This window comes from Eublepharis macularius, chromosome 1 (assembly GCF_028583425.1).
Source record: "Eublepharis macularius isolate TG4126 chromosome 1, MPM_Emac_v1.0, whole genome shotgun sequence".
NCBI lineage: Eukaryota > Metazoa > Chordata > Lepidosauria > Squamata > Eublepharidae > Eublepharis > Eublepharis macularius.
Window position 1 is genome coordinate 239,305,433 of NC_072790.1, and position 11,931 is coordinate 239,317,363.

An 11,931-nucleotide genomic window follows, 5' to 3' on the forward strand; every position below is an offset into this window, starting at 1 on the left:
GTATCTGACTGCCCCAAAGTCACCCAGTGAGCTTCCAAGGCAGAGCTGGGAAGCTCGATGGGTGACCTGGGGCTAGTCACACTCTCTCAGCCTAACCCACCTTGCAAGGCTGTTGTACTTGTCTTCTATTTGCAGGGAGGGGTTTTTTTTTATGCAAAGGAATGCTCCAAAGTGGAATTTGCCCCCTGCCATCTGAAGAAGTGCTGCATATTTTTCCCGGGGGCTACCCAGCCCTCCTGAGCACACGAACCAGCCTTAGCAAGCTGCCGGGATGAACGCATCCCTACCAGCCATGTGGCTTGGCAATTCTTTGGCTTCTGAAGTTGCGAGCAAAAATCAACAACAGAGAATCTGGTGGGCCACTGGCTGACTTCCTCCATCTGGGTGAATGGTGTTTTAGGGGTGTGGGTGAGGGAGAAACAGAGCCGGTAAACTAATCCAAAGCTTTATTGTCAACAGAACAATCTCCCGAGATGAGTGTTCAGGTCAGCATCAGGAGGCGTTAGCCAGAAGTTAGGCAGTCGTAGGGGGCAAGGCAGAGGGAAGAGACGGCATCACGGACGGAGATCTGGCTTTCCTTTCCTAGATCCAAGATACTGAATAAGGTTCAGCCACCCCGTGGCAAGGAATTACCACCTCCTACCCTGCTCCTAATGTTATCCTCTAATGCCAAAGGTCTCCCCCAGAATTCGGCTGCCCCTTTATTCACCAAAGCCAAGTCCAGCCCCAGAATGTCTTGGTGAGCAAAACTTTTTTTTTAATAGGTTGCCAACTCCTTTCCTGACTGGTGCGCCTGTGCCATTTGCAAATTGCCAAATGTATTGCTCAAGAGCCTTTTCTAGAGGTGCTTTAATGGGGAGAAACTCAACAGGTGTAGCTCTGAAACACACACCCTGTTCTTGGTGGCTGTTCAGCGTTTTGTCATCACACAGCTGTTTTGGGGAGCAGAGGAGTTGGCAAACTCTGGCCGGAAAGAAGGATTCTGCGAGGGTTTCGTGTCAGCCGAGCGAAGAGTGCAGGCTGGTGAACTCTCTACAATAAGGCACAGTGATTTTTCCCACCTGGAGAAAAGGGTGGGTGGGGATTAAAAACACAAGTTGCATTTGAGCATTCCTGCTTAGGGGAAAAACAGATTAACTCTGGAAGTGACATGGGAGACCTAAGATAACCCCTCCAAAAACGGTGTGCATTCCCCACCCCTCAGGCAAGATGAGCCCAAGAAAACAAGTTTTGCAGCAAGCTAAGCTAAAGACTGAATTACGAAAGAAGGTTAACGATGAGTAAACAGGGAACTTTAAACTGAGAGCATCTCGCCCCCTGGTGCCCCAAAATGGCAAACCTTTAAACCGTGACACAGAACCAATACCGTTCCCCCAAACTGGACCCAGTGCCTGAAAAATCGCCCCTCCAAAAAAACGGTTTGCAAGAAAGTAGGAAGCCAGGGTGGGCCCACACCCTGTTTGGAATGGGTTGCAGGAAGAACTGGCACCGGATTCTGGCATGCTTCGGAATGGACTTGCAAAACAGGGAAGCGGATCCCCCCAGTCCAGGAATGGATGCCCACTGTGGGCGCTCCCACCGCACTCCAGGTTCTTATTCTCTCTGATGCTGCAGCCGAGCTCCAGTACCAAAAGATGGAGGGAGGGAAAGCGACGTTCTAGATGTTCGGCTGGAGGGTGCTTTGGATGAATTGGAGCAGGCACTCCAGCTGAGCTTCCAAAGACAGCTGATCCCCGTCATTGGTCAGGATCCAGTCGAAGGCCACACCTTGGTCCAGGCCACATTCCGACTCAGCGTCATCAATCCCTGCAGAGGGAAGCAGGAAAGGGGAACGTTTGCAAGCTGCTGGAACGTGGGGAGCCAGGAAAGGGACAGATGGACATGCGTCATCCTGCACGTTTGAGCCAGTTTCAAGATCTCAGCAAGAGCTCCCTTAAGGACATCCATCAGAGCACCCCTGCTGGATCACACCAACGATTCATCTAGTTCACCCTCCGGAACCTCCAGAAGATCTACAAGGTCTCTCCCTCTGCCGTTGGTTCTCTGATCCAGCAACCAGGGCTCCAAAGTACCTGGTCTTCTCTGGGAGTCTCCCATCCAACTACTAACCCAGGCCGACCCTGCTTAGCTTCTGAGATCTGACGAGATCAGGCTCACCTGGGCTACCCAGTGTCCTGAAATTCATTATGCCCTGAGTTATCTGACTGTTTCTTCAGGGCCCCTCAAGTTGTAGCATTACAGCAAGTGGGGGGCATTTCTCGGGCTCTGTGGCCATGTTCTTCCAAGATCCACTCCAGAGGGCCTTGCCTTCGATTTCAAAAAGAGCATCAAGGGAAGGACGGAGCCTTTTCTGTCCGGGCCCCAAGACCACAGAACTCCCTTTGCACAGAACTCTGCCTGTTATTGTCCTTCAAGCACCAGGAAAAGACATTTTTGTCTTTGTGTTGTGCCATCTTCTAGGCATGGACTAAGGGTCACTGGGGGTGTGGGGGGGAGGTATTTGTGAATTTCCTGAATTGTGCAGGGGGTTGGACTAGATGACCTTAGAGATACCTTCCAACCCTATGATTTTATGATTTTAAAAAAGCAATCAACTTTCTGCATCACTGCGCTATTTGCCTGTTTTTAATCGCTCGGCTGCCTTAATGGCCTCATTTAAAGCAGCCTGCTGTTTGATTTTCACACTGCCGGTGTTTGATGCTGAGCGCAACTGCTTATATGGCTTTAGTTTAATGGATGTGGGGAGCTGCCCTAAGAGATCTTTAGTACTAGAAGCTCAAAAAAAAGAGACCCAACTCAAAAAGTCATCAATTTTTAATTCAGTCATGAGGACTAGAAGTGGCTTGCCATTACCTGCTTCTGATAGTGACCATGGACTTTCTTGGTGGCCTCCCATCCAAGTACTAACCAGGGCAGACCCTGCTTAGCTTCCCAAAGCCAACAAGATCAGACTAACCTGGGCTATTCAGGATGTTAAGGACTAGAAACCACAGACAGTATTTAATTTAATTGATTTGATTTTTTCCCCCACATGGGATCAGGGCTGGTTATAACAATATAGTAACAGTAAAAAAATTTAATATAGAATGCATAGAAGTAAAAACAGTCACATTATCAAGTTAAAACCAGGGTACCCAAGATGGCTATACACCCCAATACAACCCATCACTTGAGATGTTATAGGGTAGGGCAAGCAGATAATATACGATGTTAATTACAGGTAAATATATGATATATAGATATAGACAGGGCTTTTTATCTGGGAAAAGAGGTGGTGGAACTCAGTAGTGGAACTCAAGACCACGCAATGACATCACTTTAGGTCAGCTGGAACAAGGGGGGAGTTTTTTAAAGTTTAAATCGCCCTTGGCGAAAATGGTCACATGGCCAGAGGCCCTGCCCCCTGATCTCCAGACAGAGGGGAGTTTAGACTGCCCTCCGTGCCAGCGGAAGGCAATCTCAACTCCCCTCTGTCTGGAGATCGGGGGCGGGGCCACCGGCCAGGTGACTATTTTCAAGCGGTGCCGGAACTCCGTTCCACCGTGTTCCAGCTAAAAAAAACCCTGGATATAGATGATATAGATAGATAGATATGATGTTAATGACAGGTATACCACAGGTTAAAGGAGAAAGCGCCAAAGCAGGATTACAGCTGAATATCAAGAAGACAAAAGTAATGACTACTGAGGAATTTCAAAGTTTTAAAGCTGACAATGAAATTGAAATTGTTCAAGATTTTCTATTCCTTGGCTCAATCATCAACCAAAAGGGAGACTGCAACGAGGAAATCAGAAAGAGATTGAGACTTGGAAGAGCAACTGTGAGCAAGCTAGATAAGATCCTTAAAGTTAAAGATGTCTCCCCAGGAACCAAGGTCAAGATAATCCAAACTATGGCATTCCCCGTTGCTATGTATGGATGTGAGAGTTGGACAGTGAAGAAAGCTGACAGGAAGAAAATGGATTCATTTGAAATGCGGTGCTGGAGGAGAGTTTTGCGGATACCATGGACAGCCAAAAAGACAAATAAGTGGATACTAGATCAAATCAAGCCTGAATTCTCCCTAGAAGCTAAAATGACAAAACTGAGGCTATCGTACTTTGGTCACATCATGAGAAGACAAGACTCTCTGGGAAAGTCAATAATGCTAGGAAAAGAGGAAGGCAGTAGGAAAAGAGGAAGACCTAAAACGAGATGGCTGGACCTGATAAAAGAAGCCACATCCTCCAGTTTGCAGGATCTGAGCCAGTCTGTTAATGTTAGGACCTTTTGGAGGTCTTTCCTTCATAGGGTCACCATAGGTCAGAGGCGACTTGATGGCACATAACACAAACAGTTTGCCAAGCCTCAACCGCTACTGTAGGCCTGATAGTAAAGAGTCCAGTAGCACCTTTAAGACTAACTAACCAACTTTACTGTAGGATAAGCTTTCGAGAACCACAGCTCTCTTCGTCAGATACTGTAAGCCTGGCGGAACATCTCCATCTTACAGGCCCTGCGGAACTGTAACAAGTTTTGACGGAGAGGGAGTTCCACCAGGCTGCTGCCAGGGCAAAAAGGCCCTGGCTCTGGTCGAGGTTAGGTGAACATTCTTGGGGCCAGTATGTCTGCCAACAGAAGACACGATACCCAGGTTCGCTCAATGCTTAACTTACTCACCTGCTATGAACACCCAGTCTCGTCTCTTCCGGGTCTCCTCTGTGGCTATGACACGCACGACCTTCACCAAGTCGCCATACACGTCTCGGAACCATTCCACATCTGAAAGACGCCGTGTGTCACTCACTACCTACGTGGAAAGAGGAGGAAGGCACAAAGGGTTTGGGGGCGGAGGAGGTATCATATCCAGCACTTCCCTTCCAATGTACATGATTGCCCTCTTTACATATTTGAAAAACTGTCATTTGGAGGAGGGCAAGGAGCTGTTCCAGTTGGCAGCAGAGGGCAGGACCCGAAGCAACGGGCTTAAATTACATGCACAAAGGTACCAGCTGGATATTAGGAAAAACTTTTTTACAGTCAGAGTAGTTCCAAGGTGGAATCAGCTGCCTACGGAGGTGGTGAGCTCCTCTTCACTGGCAGTTTTCAAGAAGAGGCTGGATGAATATTTGTCAGGGATGCTTTAGGCTGATCCTGCACTGGGCAGGGGGTTGGACTAGATGGTCTGTATGGCCCCTCCCAACTCTGTGATTCTATGATGGCGCCATCACCCAAATTTACCCAGATAGGCTGCACGACACCCTCTACCACGATGCGGCAGAAGAAACCAGGATCGTTCCGGCGCCTCTCCTCGCCCCAGCAGATCATGTCCTGCCGGTACTTCTCCTTGTAATTACTGGCATCCAAGAGGCGCTCGAAATCCAGGCTGTGTTCCTGCAGGCAGGGAGAGAGGAAGACCTGATCTGTTGCAAAAGAGGTTAGTCTTCTGAAGTGCAGAGAAGAAATATTTCACACAAGGTGCGACAGAACTCATTGCCACAAGGACTGGCAATGGCAAGTGTATTCGCTGTAAGACAGGCTTAGGCAAATCCAGGGGGAAAGGAAGATGGGTCTGTTGACGGCAGTCAGCCATGGCAACTGTGGAATCTCCGCGTTGCCAGAATTCCAGACGCCGTGGGTCAAAGACTGCAAAACTGGAGGCAGAATGGAGCCTCCAGTTTCAGAAGCAGTCTCCCTTTGAGGCCAGATAGCCTCTGCCAGGCTACGGGTGACAGGATATAGCTGACAGATCTCTGTCTCATTTGCAGTAAGACACACATACTTAGTCAAATGGAGTTTATTCAGAAATCAGGTCATTTCCATATTCAGGCCCATAGGTCTACTTAGGAGTAAGACAAACATCTAAGCAGCTCGACTAGCGATTGACAGGAATGACAACATGTGAGAGAGACATTTCTTTTCTAGTCCACTTTTCCTCCCCCTCCCAATTATAAACAATCTTTTGCCGCTCTTTCTGTGTGAGAACGTTTTACATATTTGTGCTATCACGCTGCGTTGCTAGGGAGAAAGACATATCATAGTCTGAGAGGAAGCACAAGGTCATAAACATTCGAGTCCAACAGATCACCACCTGTGAAAGCCTGAGAAACAGAACACTAGCAAAATGGAAATTAAGTTGCATCAAGATCATGTTTACAAATACTGGACGAAGCATCAAGCACTGAGTATTAGCATCAAAACTGGCAGGGATGAATGGGTACAGACATACATGACATTCTCTGTTGGAAATGGCTCTTTAATCTGAGTCGCAGGGAAATTTGTAAGAACAGATGAGAGGAAGAGATATATATGCTGGGAGAGATGAACCTACCTTTGCATACTTCTCTTTAAGGGGCCCCGACAACCGTAAGATGGCACAAACATCTGGACCGAGCCTATCGGAAAGAAGAAGGGGGATAAGGATGGGCCCGCCTGCCAATCACATCCTTGAGAACCCTACAGGGGTTTTGGTAGCTAAAAGGAGACTCCATGGTTAGAAGCAAGCTACCTCAGAAAATGTCACATGCTGGGAAGGGGCAAGTCTGTGGGTCTCATGCCCTGCTTTTGTGAGCTTCCCAGAAGCGTTTACTGAAAACAGGGAGCTGGGCCATGATATGCTGTTGGGTGGCACCGGAAGGCAGTTCTAATACGGAATCAGTTCTATGATATAGTGGGCCGATCTAGCAAACGGCTATTTAACCTTGAGTGCTAAAAATGGAACCCCCATGTTCAGAGACAGTCTACCTTAGAATTCCAGCTACCGAGGGGAAAAGTCTCTGGGGTTGCTTGTCACTTCTATGCCCTCGTTGTAGACGTGCTGGAAACATCTGGCCAGCTGCAACTGAAAACAACTGGACTAGCTAGTCCTTGTTTTTTTTTTTTAACAATTTTTTTTTATTTTTTTTAATTATTATTATTATTATTTTCTAGTCCTTGTTTTGATGAGAACTGTATGTACTCAACCCCCAAAGGGCAAGGCACTCTGCACACATGCTCTGATACTCCGGTACACTTCTGCTCTGAAAGCAGGTTTTTGGATTCACGTCCCCCTGTGCTTTCGGCCAATCATCTCCCGCTGTCACTCCCACCACCCAACCACGTTTTTTGTTACAGGTTTTCCCCCCTAATCATAAATTACCGTTTTTATTCCAAGCCATGTTTTTATTGCCGTTCGCTGACCTCAGTGCAATTTTATGTGACTCAGATCCACAATTTTCCCTGTTGCTTGGAAGCCAGCCATCTCAAGAGCCACGCTGAGGAGCGTGGGTTGGAAATGATTTTAAATTAATTAACTAAATAATATGGGCAGAGTTTGATGGAAGTGAAGTTTGGCTGGCTTTCAGACCTCACGACAGGTTTTTCCCCAGCCACGTCGGTTCTGTGGAACCCCCTTCCCCCTCTCCAGCCAAACACACCTGGAAGCTCAAATGTGTGACCCTTCAAGAACTTGTGCATACACCACTGAACCATCCCTGACAAACTGTCTTCCCGTGAGCTCTGCAATGTCTGGAATGGGCCCATACACGATTGCAGTCCAATCAGTGTCTCACTACGGATGAGAAGACCCGAGTTCAAATCCACCCTCTGCCAGCGAGTTTGCTAGGCGACCTTGGGCCAGTCACTCGCTCTCTCTCTCAGCCTAACTTGGTGTGGATAAAACAGGGGAGTAGAGAGCCACTTCCACCACCACCCTTGAGCTCCGTGGAGGAAGGGCAGGGGGAAAATAACATCAGTGAAACAGACAGGCAGTTTACGACTGGCTTTCACACCCAGCCTAATAAAAGGCTTCGTGCACAGATGATACCTCTGCAACTGCGGGGGAAGAGAGACTTCATTATTTTCCATGGGGGCGGAAAGCATATAGAAAAAGTATCATTGTGAAGAGCCAGCAAGGCTGAATCCCTGCAGGGCTAGCTTTCTACACGCAGAGAAATCCCCTCCCCTCCAATGAAGGGATTGTTCACTCAGACCTGTCCCTGAAACCCAAAGCTTTACCATGAGATTCAACGGACTGTATTCCGTTGGCAGTGAGAATTTATTTGATCGATTTGGGGTGTTTATCCTGCAAGGTGGGATTGCCAAATTCCTCGAGATTTTGGGGTGGTGCCCAGGGAGGGCAGAATTTGGGGATGGAAGAGAGGTTAGCAAGGATGTGACGGCACAGTCTGCCCTCCAAAGCTGCAATTTTCTCCAGGGAAAACTGTAGTCTCTGTAGTCTGGAGATCAGTTGTGACTCTAGGAGAACTCCAGGCCGCAGATGGAGGTTGGCAACTCTACTGAGAGGCATTCCCTTTCGATCCTCCTCACAACCCTGCGAGGAAGGTCAAGCAGAGAACTCCAAATCACAAGAGACTTTATGGCCTCCCAGTCCCAGCTTCCATCTCCCACTTATGCCAGCTTCAGACGTCCATTTCTACACGGGCAGGGACAATCGTGCAAAAAGGCGCTCTACGGCTGCCAACCTCCAGGTGGGGTCGGGAGATCTCCCGGAATCCCAACTGATCTCCAGACTATACCCTGGAGGGTGGGTTCTAGGGCATTATGCCCCACTTATATCCCTCCCTTCTCTTCTCCAGACTCCACCCCCCAAACTTCCAGGAATTTCTCAACCCGGAGTTGGCGACCTCATCCGCAGCAGGTCTGAACGGGCCAGCTCTGGCACGCACGTGGGTGGTCTTCCGCAGGCAGCCAATCCCGCCTCCCGCTTTGCACCAGGCCAGCCTCCCCACCCCTTGAGCCCCCTCCCCTTTACCGGCTCTGGATTTCCTCGGCCAGGAAGTCTTTCCCGGATTTTCTCTTCCCGCTGAACAACAGGATGAGCCGCGGAGTTTGGGCCATCGCAAAAGCTCAGCCAGGCGGCAACTCCCTCCCCCGCCCAGATTAATGGTCTCGTCCGGGACTGAACATTCTGAACGAGCCGCACGCCCCCTTCTGCGTCCACCAATGGCAACGTCTCGGGCGCTGCTTCCTGCAAAGCTGGCCGCTACCATTTGAGGAATCAAACCGGGGGGGGGACGACGACCGTAGGCCAAGTAAAGAAAGGCTGAATCATAGGAGAGAAACCGTCGAGTCCCTTAGGGGGCGGGGTTTTCTTAAACCCCGCCCCATTGGCCCAGTGGACGCTGGAGGGGGCGTGTCAAAGGTGTATTTGCATGTTGAAATAACTTTTTTAAAGTTATTCCGAACGTTAAAATCATGTGCCTAACCTACCCACTCTGTCACTTTTCATGCATGATGAAGGGAGGTTGCCATTTTAACCAAAACTCATCTTAAAATGTTTTATATTTTCAGCTGGTTTTGCAGACCCCCTAGAGCTGCAGAATTGAAATCTCATTAAAGTTTTCAATTTTTGCCCTTGGGGGCAAAAATAGAAAAGAGTCCAGTAGCACTTTTAAGACTAGCCAACTATCGTAGCATAAGCTTTAGTCTTAAAGGTGCTACTGGACTCTTCTATTTTTGCAACTACAGACTAACATGGCTAACTCCTCTGGATCTATAGAACCCTTGGGGGGGGCTGTTTTGGAGGGTGGACTCTGGCATTACACCCTGTTGAGACCCCTCACCTCGCTAAACGGCTCTGTTTCCAGGATTCCCCCTGGCAAAAAAAATCTCCAGGAATTTCCCAACCCAGGGCCATCATCTTCCACTGACTTCTAACTGATGTGGGGCCCAGTTCAAATAAAGATTTTGCTTTTCTACGACTTCCCCAAAGAAAGCTTGGACCTCTGCAAAGAATCTCTGCATGCCAAGGCTTTAGCTCTGGGTGTGGTGGGGAGAAGCTGTAGATGCCTGCTTGATGCATTATTGTATTTTGCTTAGTGAATGTCCTAGCTGCTGATTATATTGTATTTCATTTGCACTGTGCACTAATAATAGATGGTGGTAGAAAGTGCCGTCAAGTCATAGCTGACTTATGGCGACTCCTGCAGAGGTTTTCAAGACAAGAGACTAACAGAAGCGGTTTGCCATTGCCGCCCTCTGCAACTCTGGTCTTTGGAGGTCTCCCATACAATTACTAACCAAGGCTGACCCTGTTTAGCTTCTGAGATTTGGCAAGATTGGGCTTGTCTGGGCTATCCAGGTTAGTATAAGTACAACAGATTACCAGACTGCAAATCCCAGCTGAAGCAGAATATAAGGTTGCCATCTTTCAGGTGAGAACAAATGCTAGAGAGGCTAAAGGAAAGACTGCAATGTAATACAGAAAAAAGGTCTTCCTGAATGGTAAGTACTACAATAAGTACAGAACACTATATTCCAAAATAAATTGTCTTTCATTCAATGAAAAGTGCCACATGCAAATATTAATATACACCATCAATATCATTAATAACAATGTCAACCATATTCACATTTCCATAATTTCAGCACACTCTAATTATTGTCATATTTATGCATCAATACCATTTCATATAATCCCAGTCACTCCAAAGTACTGTCTGCGAAACAAAATCGGCCAGCGTTTTGTCGGGCTGCTTAGGAGTGGCGGCTTCCCTGCTTGGAGTGGAGATTTCCACAGCTTGGTTTTCATGCTTGCTGCACATCAGGGAAGGACCACCTCCCATGAGAAGACACTGATTCCGCACACGTTGGATAATGCACTTTCAATGCACTTTATCAATCGTTTGAGGTGGATTTTTTGTTCCGCACACAAAAAAATCCATTCCAAATGATCTATAAAGAGGATTGGAAGTGCATTATCCAACGTGTGCGGAATCACTCTTTATATTGTTTTGAAACAGAAACCGGACTGTGTGTCATCTATGGACAGTACTTTGGAGTGACTGGGATTATATGAAATTGTATTGATACATAAATATTACAATAATTAGTGTGTGCTGAAATTATGGATATTTGAGTATTGTTAACATTGTTAATGATATTGATGGTATATATTAATATTTGCATGTGGCACTTTTCATTGAATGAAAGACAATTTATTTTGGTATATAGTGTTTTGTACTTATTGTAGTTATTACCATTCAGGAAGACCTTTTTTCTGTCTTTCAGGTGACACCTGGAGATCTTCCACAGGTAGGGTTGCCAGCCTCCAGGTAGTGGCTGGACATCTCCCGGAATTACAGCTGGTCTCCAGGCCACAGAGATCAATTCACCCGGAGAAAATGGCTACTTTGGGGGGGCGTACTCTATGGAATTATGCCATGCCAAGGTCCTTTCCCTCCCCAAAACCCACTTTCTCCAGGTTTCTCCAGGATTCAGCCCCCAGATCTCCAGGAATTTTCCAACTTGGAGCTGGCAATCCTACCCACAGGGGGAAAATGGCTACTTTGGAGAGAGAAGTCTATGGCATTATACCCCATTGAGCTCCCTCTATTCCCCAAATTTATTTGTGTCATTTATAGTATACCTTTCTTACTGGGACTCAAAGAAGATTACACAGAGTAAGTCAATATAATCAACCGGAAGGGACATCCAATAAATATTGCGGTAAGGTATGTATTGTAGAAATCTGGAATCAACCAAAAATGAACTAGTGTAGAAGCAATCCACCCTCCTCTGGATTCTCCCCCCAAATTTCCAGGAATTTTTCAATACGGAGTTGGAAACCATAAGCCTTTTAATCTGCCCCATGACTTCAACTTTCCTGCCCCTTCGGAATCTGCTGTAGGGACTGATATTTTATGTAGCTGCCTAAAGCTCCGGACGTTTTTCCTAAACTTTGCTGGCACTTTTCCTGAATGTTTTTTTTAAAAGCTACAACGGCTATGAACATCTGCCTCTATTGGAATTGACTTTCAGGGAGTTCCTGCCCTGAAAAGGACTTTTCTCACCTCTGCTTCTTTCCACCAGTGGTTCTGGATCTTTTGTATCTTACGTCCCACCACCAATCCCTCCGTCAAAGAAACCAAGTCTAGAGAAACCAAAAACTCACTCATTTCAAGGACATTTCTTTGTTTACGGGCATTCTGTTATTACATGTACCATTTCCAG

General features: G+C 47.2%; 1 protein-coding gene across 1 annotated transcript; it reads right to left on the minus strand.

Moving 5' to 3' along the window:
* Positions 1–429: 429 nt before the first annotated feature.
* Positions 430–8,953, minus strand: PMVK (phosphomevalonate kinase). Its single transcript, XM_054980517.1, has 5 exons — positions 8,732–8,953; positions 6,311–6,374; positions 5,221–5,373; positions 4,660–4,789; positions 430–1,806 (listed from the first exon to the last, which is right to left on the minus strand). The coding sequence occupies exons 1-5, from the start codon at positions 8,815–8,817 to the stop codon at positions 1,658–1,660; spliced, it is 582 nt and encodes a 193-aa protein (XP_054836492.1). The 5' UTR covers positions 8,818–8,953; the 3' UTR covers positions 430–1,657.
* Positions 8,954–11,931: the final 2,978 nt, after the last annotated feature.

Coding starts and splice junctions, on each gene's coding strand:
- PMVK (XM_054980517.1), bottom strand. CDS start 8,817: ATGGCCCAAACTCCGCGGCTCATCCTGTTGTTCAGCGGGAAGAGAAAA. Junction 4,790..5,220: donor GTGTCGTGCAGCCTATCTGG/GTAAATTTGGGT, acceptor CTTTCCACGTAG/GTAGTGAGTGACACACGGCG. Junction 1,807..4,659: donor AGACTGGGTGTTCATAGCAG/GTGAGTAAGTTA, acceptor TTCCCTCTGCAG/GGATTGATGACGCTGAGTCG.